Genomic DNA, 15,361 nt, shown 5'->3' with positions numbered 1-15,361 from the left:
GCACCCCCACAGCCTCCCTCCCCTCCCCAATGTAGAAGCTGTCTACCTTGTTTCCGGATGCCAGTGAGCCCAGCTGCTTCCTCTGCCGGCGGTCCTGCCCCTTCTCTGAGCCTTGCTGCGCTGCTTCCTCTTCCAGCGGTCCCGCCCTTTCTCTGACATCAGAGAAAGGGCGGGACCGCCGGAAGAGGAAGCAGCGTAGCGCAAGGCTCAGAGAAGGGGCGGGACCGCCGGCAGAGGAAGCAGCTGGGCTCACTGGCATCCGGAAACAAGGTAGACAGCTTCTCCATGGGGGAGGGGGGGAGGCTGTGGGGGTGCGAGCGATTCTTCGGGTGGGAGTGCGAGCGGTCCATCGGGGTGGGAGTGCGAGCGGTGGGGGTGTGAGCGGTCCTTCCGGATGATGAATCAGGCGTGGGGGGGGGCATCAGGCTTTCAGGATGGGGACAGGACTTCAAGGGAGGGAGGCAGACCTTCAAGGGGGGACAGGACTTCAAGGGGGGCAGCCAGAGAAGAGTCGGGGCAGCGAACGGAGAGTCGGGGCAGCCAGAGGAGAGTCGGGGCAGCGAACGGAGACTCGGGGCAGCCAGAGGAGAGTCGGGGCAATGAACGGAAAGTCGGGGCGGGTGAAAGAAGAGTCGGGGCAGCCAGAGGAGAGTCAGGGCAGCCAGAGGAGAGTCGGGGCGGCATGCGCAGTATACCCGTGAGCGCGGTATATAAAAATTTCTGTACATAAATTTGTGTTTTCCGCGCGCTATACCCTTGTGCGCGTTTTACACGGGTGCGCGTTATCTACGTGAAAATACGGTATATACAATTAGATGTAACAGCAAGGCTATTCAGATAAAATTGAAAATGTTGGTTATGGTCTAGAAAAAAAGAAAGATATATGAATTACAGCAGAAAGCATCATCATAAATGCTCATTTAGGTGGTGGTGGTGGTGGGGGGGGCTTTTTGTTCTTTTTAAAAATAAGTGCAGTTGTTATGTGTATCTTAATAAAAGGACCCCTAAGTATCTTAATTAAAAATTCAGCCCACAACTTAGCCTTTTTTTTTCCAGATTTTGGCCCCTTATGTGATTAAGTTTGACACCCCCACACTAAACCATTGTCAAATGTACGTATTATGCCACCTGATTATTAATGAAGAATACAAAAACCCAGAATAGGAAAACTGCAAAAACAGCCAAAACCAAAAAGTTCCCCCTAACCCATATGCAAGCTATGAGACTGAGGGTATCCCACTCACACTAATTATTAGCAGCAAGTCGGTTGGCTGGTTCTGCTGTCTCTATCCTCCATCTTGTTCATTTGGGTTAGGCAGAACTTTTTGGTTTTGCCTAATTATTAAAACAGCTCATCGTGGTCTTTTCCATGCTTTCTAGCAGCCTCCGATTATACTATGCAAATGTAGTAGAATGAGGTAATTAATATTAAATGCTTGAATACCTGGGAGAACGGTATAGAAAATTGAATAAATAAATAAAACTGTAGTATAACTAGGTAATTAATATTAAAATGACCTCTCTGGGAGATTCTCAAAAAGGAATGCCCCTCCATTACGAGGAATTGGAGCTGATATTTATCATCTGGGTCTAAGCTATTGCAGATTTACTTTCCTGTCAGTTCCTCAGTGCTGATTGGCTCTTGACCCACCAGCAGCCCCAATTTCCCATAAATGTAGCCCCCAAAAAGCATGATGGTCTAGTGCCCAATCCCCCCAATGCTTCCCCACCCCACATGGAAGATTGGCAAAAGGGATGCACACTCCTTCCTGCTGCAGGCTATTTTTTTAATGGGCACAGCTGTTGTGTGTACATAGCACACATACAATAGCTGTGCCTTTAAATAAAGTCCCCCCCCCCACACACACACAGCAAGCTTTACCCACCCGACAGCCCTCCACCACACAATCCTGGCTTTCCATGCCATCCCCCCCCTCTGATCACCCTGGTACCCACCGGCAGCTAGCTTTCTCCCACTGACAGTCCCTCACAGCCCTCTACCACATAAGACTAGTGGTCTAGTGGGACATACCCCCCTCCGACGCCCCCTCGTACCTTTTTTTTTAGAAGACATTCAGAGGGATGTTCACTCCATCCCGCTGGCAGGCCTGCCTCTTCAAAGTGGCGGGCCTTCCCAGTGCATCTTGGGATGCACAGGGGAGGAGCCTAAGACCCTGATTCGCCCAGGTAACTAAGTCCGCTCCTAAGGGAGGAGCCTTAGGCATCTGGGCCAATCATCACCTTAGATCCCTCCCTCCAAGTGTATCCCAGGGTGCACTAGGAACGGGCCTAAGGCAGGCCTCTCCCCGGTGCATCCCAGAATGTACTGGGAAGGGGACGACCCACCATTTTAAAGAGGCGGGCCTGCCAGCAGGAAAGTGTGAGCACTCCTCCTGCTGGTATTCTAATAAAAGTATGAGGAGGGGGGGATGGAGAAGGAATGGCCCACTAGACCAGGCTTGTGTGGTGGTAGCTGGAGGGGAGGCTTTTTTAAATGTAATATAGGCTGCCCAGTTACTGGTAGGTAAGCTGTGGTTACAAAAATGGAGTGGCTAATCTACCAGTTTTTTTAACTCATATAGGCCTCTTTTGCAGCCTATACAAGGGGATGGCCTATACAGGGGGGTCGGCCTATATGTGGGGAAATATGGTAGTATGGTAGTCCCTGCTCTCTCTGCTAGCTGGTTCAGAAAGGGAGAACAGGGGCTATATATATATATATATATATATATATATATATATATATATATATAATTTTTTTTTTTTGGACAGGCAAGCAGTAAGAGGAGCTGAAATAGGGATTTTTCTTCTGAGCACAACTCCTCTTCTCCCTTTATTGGTGATTTTCCGCACACATAGCTTGCATATAATTTGCATGCTATTGTGCTGAGAATTGCCAGTAAAACAAAAATCGCTCCCACCACAGTATTTTTTACCGTGATGTCAGAGCTTAGAGAATCTGCTCCTGAGTGGGTCAGTCTCCTTATTAGCTCTGCATGTGTATTCCCCCATTGCACAAAAGGATTACTCATTTATAGGGGGGAAAAAATCAATTCCCAGCTCAAAGGCATGCACAGGTTTTTAAAAAATGCTTGTTTCAGTCAAAGCCTTACACAAAGGATTAAGAGGGTAATTCTTCTTAATCTGTTTTATTTTTGCTCATTTCTAAAATGAAGAATAATACAAATTATGACCTTACCACTTAATTGGCAGCATTTAGACATCTAGGTTTGTGAAACATAACAGATACAATTGGACCTAGTGCCATTTATACTCAGAAGCTGTACATTTTCTTGTTCCACATGGAAATGTTGAATCTTTATGTGGAAGCTGCTGGGTTCATCAACATTTATATCTATAAAATGGCTGCTCCTGCTGTGTATACCAGCATGTCATTATGCATTTTACCAAAGGGTCCATGTTCAGCATAGCCTTTTGTAAAATATGCGTTTTCCAACCTGGAAGCCTGAATTTCCAATCTCAATGGTCTATATAAAATGGGCCATCATATGATTTGATTTATAACATACAGAACAACAGAGTTAATAAAATCCATATATACTTGAGATAACTAAAATCCAAGACACTGAATTTCACTATATCAATTTCATACAGAGATTCAATGACTTAAATCTGTGAACACTACCTACTGTATATACTCCAATGACTTCTTTTCATTCCTCACCTTATGAAACATATCATATTTCTTCTACCACCAACAAATTAAAAAAATGTATAAGATCATCAACACTTTGCCATAAATAAATGAAATTAGTATTTCAGTCATTCCACTTGAATGAGACGTACATTACAAAAAAAAAAAAAAATTTATATATATTTCTATTGCTTAAAACAGTTATTTGTACAAGCGTTTATGCGATCTACGGGGAAAGAGGGGTAGGGGGTTCCGGCAGGAGAGATTGGGCATTCCTCTTGCCGCGATCATTGGGAGGGTGCTGGGTAGGAGGGACTAGGCATCATGATGCAAAATTGCTACAGTGTACAAGTGTCTTGTGTTTATAATGAGACTATTAGGATCATTTTCAAAATACCAAGATGTCCAAAAACAGCATAAATCGGCACTCGGCCGATTTTCTTGTCAAAACATCCAAGTGCCGATTTTTAAAACCCTATTTCTGGAGGTCTTGTAAGGTGTCCTAGCCACTGTTCATCCAAAATTAAAAGGGGCATATTGGAGGTGTGTTCTGGGCTGGCTTTTGGCAGCTTTAGACTTAGAGGTCTTGAGGTAAGAATCAAACCTTTCCCAAGATGTCCTGGATCTTAGACATTCTGAGCTAGACATGTTTTAAAAGTGTCTAAATGCCAAAAAGGTACCCAAACTGACCAGATGGCAACTAGAAGGATTAAGTTATGATCCCATACATTCCCCCAGTGGTCATTGACCCACTGACCACCCTCCCACCCCTAAAATATCTGATTGAAACAGTACATATCTGTCTGTAGAACAGCAGAACCTAGTATGGGAAATCCTAGTAGAGCATCACACAGTTGTCTTGACTAGCCTGGTGGGTGGGCTAGTGAACCATAGGAGGACCCAGGCCCCTAAGCCACTCTAGCCACAACATTTATGGTGGAAAATGTGAGCCCTTCAAAACCGTACTCTACTGCCATATAGGTGCCACCTGCAGCAATAAGGGCTATTGGAGTTGTAGACAGGTGGGTATAGTAGGTTTGGGGGGAATTTTGGAGGGCTCACCATAAATAAGGGTTCTTTTGTGAGATGTACTTCTGGCACCCTTTATGTTAAGTTCACAGCAGTGCCCTCTATGGTGCCCCACTGCTCTATCAGTATGTCTCTGTGGCCAATCCATTACAATGCTGGCCCCTTTCACGTCCAAATGAGCTGGATTTGGATGATTTAACTTCGGCAGTTTTGTGGTCTAAAATGGTGAACAAAGTTGGAAATCCTAAGGTTGGACGTCCTGGTGGCCAAGACATCTAAATAGGTGATTTAAAAAAATAATAAATTGGGATATCATGTAGTTATGCCAGTTTTGAAAATGGATGTTTCTCTGCCTCTGGCTTTGGACATCTTGTGGAAAACGTCCGAAGTCAGATTTGGACATCTTATCGAAAATGTCCCTCCACGTATATTGATTGTAACCTCCATAGAGGATTTAGGAGGAAAATATTTAAATAAATAAATATTGTCCTAAATAATATAAATTGCAAAGTAGAGAAAACATATATGTTTAACCATTAGAGATTAAAAGATCTCTTCAAAACTAATAGCTACTTTTTGAAAACATTAGCTTTGTGTTTTACAGATTGTAATCAACCATTTCATATGCATACAGGGCTTGATTCTACAAACGGCGACTAAACTGATGGGCACCTAGGGAAACCCCGCCTAAAAAATGTCAATAAAATTTAGATTTGCGCATACTGGTGCCTAAATCTTCTTAGACGCTGGTAGATATCTACAACTTAGGTGACAGCATATTAGGCCAGGGTTTTCCTGGCCTACAATACTGGCATCTAATGTAGGCACCTAGAGGCACCTAATGCTTTCCATGCCCTAACTCAGCCCCCAACCATGCCTACTTTTCATGTAGGTGCCTCAACGATTGCAATGTGGAACTTAAATTGTTTTTAAAATTGTCTTTCAATGGTGTTTTCAGTTGTGACACTAATTAAGCCAATTACGAAATTTTGAGTTCCTTGCGAAAATCAGCTAGGTGCCATTTAAAGAATCAGGCCCATAGTTTATTTTCATAAGAAGTAAAGGGACTCTTCTACTAAAATGTATTAAATGTTGGACTTAAGCGCTATAACACATAATTTTAGCACACAGCAAGCCCAAAACTACTATTTTTTTAATTGCAGATCAACATGTGGTACATGCTCCCAGTTAACAAAGAAGCACTTAACCCTGGATTCTATATATGATGCACAAAATTGCACACATGTCCACTGTGGTCTGGATTCTCTAATTGGCGCCAATATTTTTAGACACCGATAGGTACCTCAAGCTCAATAAAAAAATGCCATTTAAATGTTGTTTTTAACCGATTTTCAAGGAACCTATTGGCACCTAAAAAATTGGCACCTGAATTGTGCCTCCATAGGAGATTTAGGCTGCCTAACACCACTGTGGGCATGGCTAACGCTGGAAGAGGTGTTAGGCAGCCTAAAACTCCCATGTAGGTACAATTCATGACAAAGAGAAGTGCTGGAAATGTAGGCCTGGAAAGCCCTGGCCTAAATTTACAGTGCCTATCTTTCCCGGAGGCACAATTCTCTATATGGCCACCAATATCGGCGCCTTATACAGAATACGGGCCTATGCACTTGCAATTAAATTGGGTAATGGGCATCCCTCTTGTCGTGCAATCTACAGGGGGTGGGGTGTTCCAGCAGGAGGAATTGATCATCCCTCCTGTCGCATGATCTACCGGGGCAGGGGGGTGCTGGGCAGGAGGGACGGGGCATCTCTCTTGCTGCGTTCGTTCGGGGGAGGGGGCTGCAAGGCAGGAGGGACTGGGCATTCCTCCTGCCACGTTCATTTGGGGGAGGAGGCTGCAAGGCAGGAGGGACTAGACATCTCTCCTCCTGGTAGTATTCACAGGGGGTGGAGACGGGTTGCCGCTAAACTTATCACGGCAGGGAGATCTTTTGTGATAAGCTCAGTTGCAACCTGATTCTCTAACTGGCACCTGTAACATGGATGTCGGTTAGAGAACCGGGTTCTTTTAAGTGGGCTTAGGCGCAATTCTATATAGGACGCCCATGTGCGATTCTCAAAAGCCGCTTAGGCGACTTGTGAGACCAGGCGTCCTATGCAGAATTCAGGCCATCATGTCCTTTTGTTAAAGAACTTCCTTTCCACTAAAATTATCTCCCATTACACCAAACCTCTACGTAAGTGCTACACATTACTTAACAATATTGATATATACGGGTACATCAGTTACTAAAAGAATATGGGGCTCTTTTACTAAACCCTAGCATGAACTAACAGACATTTGCCCATGCTAAATGCAGGGCATCCTATTTTATACCTAAGGGGCTTGTGGAACTTACGGCCAGATTCAGTAAACAGTGCTGAAGAATAAATACCGAGACAAATTAGCATTTAGCATTATTCTATAAAGGGCACTCTGGGACTAATTTTGGACAGGAAGACTTATGACAGCTGAGATTGGCAATCCAGGTGTGGATCCCCAGAATTCTAAAACACCATGGTTGCCTCTTTTGACAATGTCCCGGACCCACTCATATTTCTCCCTTGACAGTTCTCCCATTTGTGTTGGATGCCTAGGCTTATAGAACAACAGATAGCCAGATGTGCATGCAGCCTCTAATTGGTGGCAGTTAGCATCAATAATTGTAAGCATCCAATTATTGATGTTAATTGTCTTGTCAATTAGGTTGTGCTTGCTTCTCTAGAGTGCACTCCAAATATGAGCATGGATATTTGGGCACTCTTTATAGAATGTTAGCACACGCTAAAACTTTAGTATAAGGGCCCCAATATTACTTAACAATATGGACACATACATTAGCTATTAAAGGAATATTTATATCCACCTAGTCCAGGGGTAGGCAATTACAGTCCTCGAGAGCCGGAGCCAGGTCAGGTTTTCAGGATATCCACAATAAATATGCATGAGATAGATTTGCATCTCAAGGAGGCAGTGCATGCAAATCCATCTCATACATATTCATTGTGGATATCCTGAAAGCCTGACCTGGCTCCAGCTCTCGAGGACCGGAATTGCCTACCCCTGATCTAGTCCCATCTCTGTTTAAGAAATCTTTAAATTTATTTTACCTAAGGACGTTTCAAATTTGTGAGTATTGTGATAGAAATGCACCAATTGTACCTTATTTCCTTCTACACAACATTTCACAATAATGGAAGTTATTTTTCTTACCTCTGCAGATGGGAACTGGGAAATCCCATGATGCTGTGTTGACTGAGTTCAATACACAGGTTAGCTGAGGATGCCCATCTAGAATATATCCAGTTACACAGCTATACCTGATTTTATCCCCAACATCAAAGCGTGTACCATACAGTATGCCTTTTGGTGGGACTCCTGGATTGCCACAAGAACTACTCTGTAACTCTGTAAATATAGACAAATAAACATACAAGTTAATGTCACCAGGTGATTCAGAAAATGTTACAAGTTTCAAGTTTATTCAGTTCTTGATATACCATAAGAACATAAGAATAGCCTTACTGTGACAGACCAATGGTCCATCAAGCCCGGTAGCCCGTTCTCAAGGTAGCCAATCCAAGTCACTAGTACCTGGCAAACTACCAAAGAGTGGCAGCATTCCATGCTACTGATTTAGGGCAAGCAGTGGCTTCCTCATGTCTTTCTCAATAACAGACTATGGACTTTTCCTTCAGGAAATTGTCCAAATCTTTCTTAAAACCAGCTACGCTATCCGCTGTTACCACAACCTCTGGCAATGCATTCCAGAGCTTAACTCTTCTCTGAGTGAAAAAAGTATTTCCTCCTATTGGTTTTTAAAGTATTTCTCTGTAATTCAATCGAGTGTCCCCCTAGTCTTTGTAATTTTTGACAGAGTGAAAAATCGATCCACTTGTACCCATTCCACTCCACTCAGGATTTTGTAGACTTCAATCATATCTCCCCTCAGCCGTTTCTTTTCCAAGCTGAAGAGCCCTAATCTTTTTAATCTTTCCTCATATGAGAGGAGTTCCATCCCCTTTACCACTTATCAAGTATCTAAGTAGTTAACAATAAAAGCAAAACAAATAAAATTAAAATACATACAAAGGGATAACAAAAGCAAATTGACATGATACATAAGGAAAGAGAGGGAGAAAGACAATATATATAAAAAAATAGAATACAAAGGTATACTTTAAGGGGAGGAAAAATAAAGTTAAAATTTAGAGTAATAAAGAAAATATCTTAAAATTATAAATTATAGGTGTCTTGAAAGAGGAATGTTTTGAGGCTGGATTTGAATTTGGCTATTGAAGATTCTTGGCGAAGAAAAACAGGCTACAGAAAGCAGGAAAACCTAACTTACAAAAAGGTACTGTTTAACAAACATTTTTCCAGAATAATGCATTTTTACTGTTTAATCACCTTTGTCTATATAAATTTTATGGAAAAAAAAACCTGCACCCAACCTCCACCAGACAGAGGCAGGTGACAGATATAACAGGGTAAAAAAAACCTCATACGCATTAAAAAAAAACCTCCTCATATACAAATTAAATTTGTGCTTTGTGCAATTAAATCCACTGAAATTTCAAAGATTAACAAATAAAAGGCTTATCTGTGTTAGGAAAGGTCTTTCAAATCGATGATGACCAGCATTTCACATTCATAGCCTATTTTTTATCCATATTGTTTGTCCATGCCTATTTTGCCCCGTTTGAAGATGAATTGAGATTTTGGTAGTGCAGTTTAGTCCTTCACACTTTCTGCATGTGTTGGTCTCTCATTTACACTTAAAGACGTAGTTTTAAAATATTTTTGAATGAGTTGTATATTTTATTATAGAGCTGTAGATTAATCCTCAGTTGCCTTGTTTACTTTTATCTAGCTCAGGACCTGTGCTGAAGACGCCTGCTTAGAACAACTGCTGTCCTATGTGGGCAATCCAGGAAACATAGGGATTACAGGATAAGCGGGATTGTAAGACTAACAGCTAAGTACTTGTTTTTTCTTTGCCTTTGATTGCGCTTTGCTGGAACTGTGCCCTTTGTGGGTTTTTGAACTTTCCCTGCAGTTTGAAAGTCTGCTTCTGTATGAGATGAGTAGAAGATACTGGGAGTGTTATTAGATCAAGAACTAAGATACTGGGAGTGTTATTAGATCAAGAACTCTCCTTTCATGATCAGATTAGTTCAGTGGTTAAAAGCTGTTTCTATAAGTTACGTCTTATCAGATCCTTAACAAAAGTCTCAAAACCAGAAGCTCTTAACATTCTCATTCATTCTTTGGTCATTTCTAGGCTTGATTACTGCAATACATTGTATCATGGTATAACCCAGAAAGAAATAAGAAGACAACAAATCATACAAAATACAGCAATAAAAATTATTACTAATTCAAAAAAAAAATATGATCATGTCACACCTCTGTTACAAAAAGCACACTGGCTACCAATCTCGCATAGAATAATTTATAAAATCGCACTGATAACCTTTAAAATCCAACAAACTAATGCACCAATATTTCTGGATCGTCTTCTAATACCATTTTCTCCAGTCAGGACACTTAGATTAATAGAACATCTGCTGACTATCCCTTCTTTAAAAGTAATAGGAGATCTACTATCTTTTCGGTTATAGCACCCCAGATCTGGAACAACTTACCAATTTACTTATGTGGTGAATTCTCACTAGAAAAATTTAAAAGCTCTTTAAAAAGCTACTTGTATAGGGACACTGATGAGACATAGATAGCATAATTCTTCTATCATTAAAGCATATGCTCTAATACTTAATTTTAATCAGACTGTACGTATAGGTCGTAATCTCCTTTACCTCTTTTCCACGTTTAGCCATGCTTTTAAGATTAATTTCTATTACCCTCCAATTGTTTTGTTTCCTAAATGTATCTCTATTTTCTTTAAAGATTGTAGTTCATCCTCCTTTCCTTTTGTACTGGTAATTATTTGTAAGTATACACTGTGGGGCTCATAATCGAAAGAGAAAAATGTCCAAAAACCGGCCTAAGTCGGCACTTGGACGAACATTTCTCAAAAACGTCCAAGTGCCGATAATAAAAGCAGGTTTTGGACGTATTTCTAAATGACCTAGGCCTTCATAGTGCCGCTCAATGTCTAAAGCTAAACGGGGCGTTTCGGGAGGCGTGTCGAGGGCGGGACGTGGGCCGGCTTAGACTTAGTCGTACAGCATGTATAACCGAAAGTTTAACAGAGCCTAGACGGAACTTGGACGTTGTGACTTAGACCATGTAAAACATGGTCTAAGTCACAAACACCCACCTAAACTCACCAGATAAGCACTGAAAACACATAACACAGACCCCCACACATTACCCCAGTGATCACCAACCCCCTCACCCCCATAAAAATTTTATTCACAACTTTAAATTTCAGCATCCAGACCATCATCACCTGGCCGCCTGGCATAGGAAAGTTGTCCAGCCCAGAGGCAGCTTAAGTCATCTTGGGGGTGGGTTAGGGACCATGGAGAGGAGGACCCATGCCCATAAGCCCCTGTAATCACTGCATTGATACCTAAACATGTGCACTCCACAATACACCCCCAAAACCCTTTTGTACTGGCATATAAGTGGCTCCTGCAGCCATAAGGGCTATTAGGGTGGTAGATAAGTGGGTCTAGGGGATTCTGAAGGTGGTTTTGGAGGCTCACCATGACCTATAAGTGAGCTGTAGTGAGAAGACATGGCACTCTTTTTGTGAAGTTCACAGCAGTGCCCTGTAAGGTACCCCACTATTTAGGTGGCATGTTTGGGTGTTCAGTCCATCACTTTGCAGACCCCTCCCATGTCCAACAGGGCTTGTTCTAGGCATTTTGGACTTGGACGGAAATGTGGTATAAAGATGGACGATTTAGTGGCTTGGACGATCAGATCGGCAGGACATATAATTAGACGATTTTCAAAAGTCAAAAAAAGTTGGACGTATCTTTCGAAAATGTGTCTTAGGCTCTTTTTAACTTTGGACGACTTGCGAGATGAACGTAAACTGACTTAGACGTCCCTTTCGATTATGCTCCTCTGTATGTTTATTTGTATAACATTGTTTTATTGTTTGTTTCCTAATTTTAAATTGTCATACGCATTAAAGTATTTGACAATGCATGTACAACAAATTTTTAATAAACTTGAAATTTGAAGATATTGCTGATAGAAGACTGAATGACTGTCAAGATATGATTTGAGAAGGTGGAGTATTTTGAAACCCATGAAGCCAAACAGGTTTTCTCTCCACTTTCTTTTCTTTTTCATATCCTCTTTTGTTGTTGTTGTTGTTTTTCTTGACTTGTGGATGTGCTGTGGAATGGCACTCTTTTCTTTCCATCATTGTATGCTATGTACACAATGCGGGGGGGGGGGGGGTTCATTATAGAAAGTTGCTTAGAGTGTTAGTTTTGGATATATAAGGCTCCTTTTACGAAGCCGCGTTAGCGGTTTTAGCACACGCAGTTTTTTAGCACGCGATAAACCCGTGCTACACGGCTAGAACTAACGCCAGCTCAATGCTGGCGTTAGCATTTAGCACGGCCGGCATTTTAGCGTGCACTATTACGCGTGTTAAAACCGCTAACGCGGCTTCGTAAAAGGAGCCCTTAGTGATTTAACATACTCTCTCCTGTTACTGTCTTAATTGAAATCATCCATTATTATTGCACTATCCAGTTTGTTAGTCTCCCTCATTTCTGATATTTCAGTAACTGTCTGTTCATCCTGGCCAGACAGACAGTAGTACACTCCTATCACTATCCTTTTCCCCTTTATATATGGAATTTCTACCCACAGTGACCACCTCCCCCAACCCCATAAGATCCACCAAACCCACCCAAGTTGACATATAACATGAACACCCCCACCCCACCCCACAACACTGACACAAAACATAACACCAGCACAAATGGGAGGGGGGGAGGGATAATCTTTTCCTGAAGAGACTACTCTACTGTTCCCCTTTCCTCACAGAATTCACTCCAGCCTACCACAACATCCAACCAATCTCGTGACTGCTCCACCCCATCACCTTAGCAACCTCCCTAATTATATTTTTAATGGTGTAGAAGTGTACAAAATGGCCCTGATTCTATGAACAGTGCCTAGATTGGCGGCACCTAGATGATTTCCACGCAAAACCCAATTTTTTAAAATTAGCTTAATAGATGTGATAATTGAAAACATCATTTAAAGCTAATTTAAAAAAAAGATTAATTTAACTTCAGCGTGGAAATTAGCAAGACATTTAGGGCTCCTTTTACTAAGACGTGCTAGCAGTTTTAGCGCACTAGACGCTAATGCCTCCATTGAGCTGGCATTAGTTTTTCCATGTTGCGCGGGGGTTAGCACGCTAATTTGTCGCAGTAACAGCTCTGACACTCATATGAGCATCGGAGCTTTTACCGCGGCAGCCGGTGCATAAAACTTTTAGTACAACTTTGTAAAGGAGGGGGTAAAATTGATAAAACCAAAATCTGAGTTACTCGCAACTATTATTTTGGATTTTTCTTCCTAATGCACATCACTTTCAAGTTTCTTTATTTTTGATATACCGCTTATCATACAGGTATCTAAATGGTTAACAATAAAATAGAATATAAAAATAAAAAAATAGCAATAAAACATTGACGTACATGATACGAAAGGGAAAAAGTGGGGAGAGGAAAATTTTTAAATACATCGAGATGGAAAATAAAAATAAAGGGAGGAAAGTGTAAGGGGGAAGCACATTTTGGTAGGGGGGTCGTTTCAAAAGAAGCGTTTTGATTGTCAAAGGAGTTTTGTGAAAGAGGAACAATTGTCATTGAAGTCAGGGTTTACAGGGTGCAGGCATCTTTAAAAAGGAAGGTTTTGAGTTGATTTTAAATTTATCTAGAGTTTTCTAATCGAAGGTTGGCAGGAAGGGCATTCCACATGGTTGGAGCAGTAACAGAGAAGAAGGATTTGTGGGTAGTGTTGTAGAAGAGTCCTCTTATCGAAGGGATAGCGAATAGATTTTGTTTACTTTCCATTTGTCCAGATTAAATTTCATCTGTTATTTGGATTCCCAGTCTTCCATTATCCTAAAAGTCTTCCTGCAATTTCTCACAACCAGTTTTGTGTCATCTGTAAATGTAATTACTTCACTTATCATTCCCATTTCCTGATCTTTTATAAATATTTATAAATGCTTTATTTCTTAAAGAAGCACTTCAATCTTATTGACTAGAAAAGACATTTTGAAATGTTTTTGTAATATGTTATAATGTAAAGTCTGTGTTGTATATCTTCAAAAGGAGAGAATTTTTTTAATGAAAATTTATTTTCTCTGTGGCAGTGGTGTACCAAGGGCAGGGCGGGGGTGGACCGCCCAGGGTGCATGCTTTAGGGGGATGCACAGCCGGCCGGGTCCAGAACCTCCTGGGACCTGCACTTCAGCGCGGCTGCTAGTCCCCCCCTCCCCCCACAACCAAGAAAAAGGCTAACAAGCCAGCGGAAGCGGCAAAAGTGTCCTTTAAGGAACACCCTCCCGATATGGCTCTAGTGACGCCCCCTTTGTAACGCCACCGGACAGCGTTCTCAGCCATTGGTCGACCTTGCCTGGGCGCTGCGATCCCAGGTGCCAGAATGCTGATCACTTTTGTTCTCTTCGTAGCACAAAGCAATCAGCGTTCTGGCTCCTGGGGTCGCAGCGCCCAGGCAAGGTCTACCAATGGCTGAGAACGCAGTCCAATGGCGTCACGAAGGGGGCGGCATTAGAGCCAGATCGGGAGAGTGTTCCTTAAAGGACGTTTTTGCCTCTCCCACCGGCTTCTTAGCCTTTTTCGAATCGTAGCAGTGGCATACCAAGGGGGGGGGGGGTCAAAAAATGATGGGCCTCGGGTGTCAAATACCTTAGGTACGCCACTGCTCGGTGTTTTTATTTTTGTAGAAAGTATGTTTCTTTACTAGTGATTCACCAAGGTCCTGCTTAATTTACCTTTGAACTGTATGCCACATTGTCCATTCCCTGATAACAACTGGAACTAAATAAAATCCAAAATCACTGTAACAGTAAATGCATTTTATTTTAAATAGTATATAGGGCTACATTTAGCATTATTCTCTCTCCAGGACAACTTCAGCAATCTAATTTTTGGTTTGGTAAAGAAAATGGGAGTTTCCAGTTAGGTCTGCTGCAAAAGAGTGTAAAATGCAATTGATTTGAGTTCCACATACACCCTAATTAATGAATTTTCAAACTCATTTCAGCTTAGAGTAGTGTGGCTGCCATATTAGTTCACTTGAATGCACCTTTATTTCTGTGCAAACTCATTTGATGAACACTTAAATGAGGGGGTTTATTTTATTTTTTTTTTTTTACAGGGTTCCATCTTTACATTAATTGCTTGGGAAGCAGAGCAGAAAGTAGCACATATTGATTTTGAAGCTAATTGCATACTCTAAATAAATGTACTTCCCAAACAGCAAGGTACCTTTTTATTAGCTAAAGCTAAATAGGAAGTTCAACAGTCATAACATTGACATTTGTGTCCTCATCCTTTCGCTCTTACATCTTGTAACTTATCAATAAAATTTATACAAACAAAATTGTAACTTATGAGGCAGGTAACATTGACCGCAGCTGTTTAAGTATGATCTGCAGTTTTCTTGAGTCATACCCAGTAGTAGCATGACCTGTGGTGTTG

At 41.7% G+C, this 15,361-nt stretch overlaps 1 protein-coding gene across 1 annotated transcript in view; it reads right to left on the bottom strand.

Moving 5' to 3' along the window:
* The window catches only part of CSMD3 (CUB and Sushi multiple domains 3), a 1,852,015-nt gene that overhangs the window by 1,509,881 nt on the left and 326,773 nt on the right, over positions 1 to 15,361 (bottom strand). The window contains exon 4 of the mRNA XM_033933128.1: positions 7,899 to 8,093. Within this exon, the coding sequence (XP_033789019.1) occupies positions 7,899 to 8,093 (195 nt within the window). The remainder of the gene's footprint in view (positions 1 to 7,898; positions 8,094 to 15,361) is intronic.

This window comes from Geotrypetes seraphini, chromosome 2 (genome assembly GCF_902459505.1).
Source record: "Geotrypetes seraphini chromosome 2, aGeoSer1.1, whole genome shotgun sequence".
NCBI lineage: Eukaryota > Metazoa > Chordata > Amphibia > Gymnophiona > Dermophiidae > Geotrypetes > Geotrypetes seraphini.
This window is presented reverse-complemented; position numbering and strand designations above follow the sequence as displayed.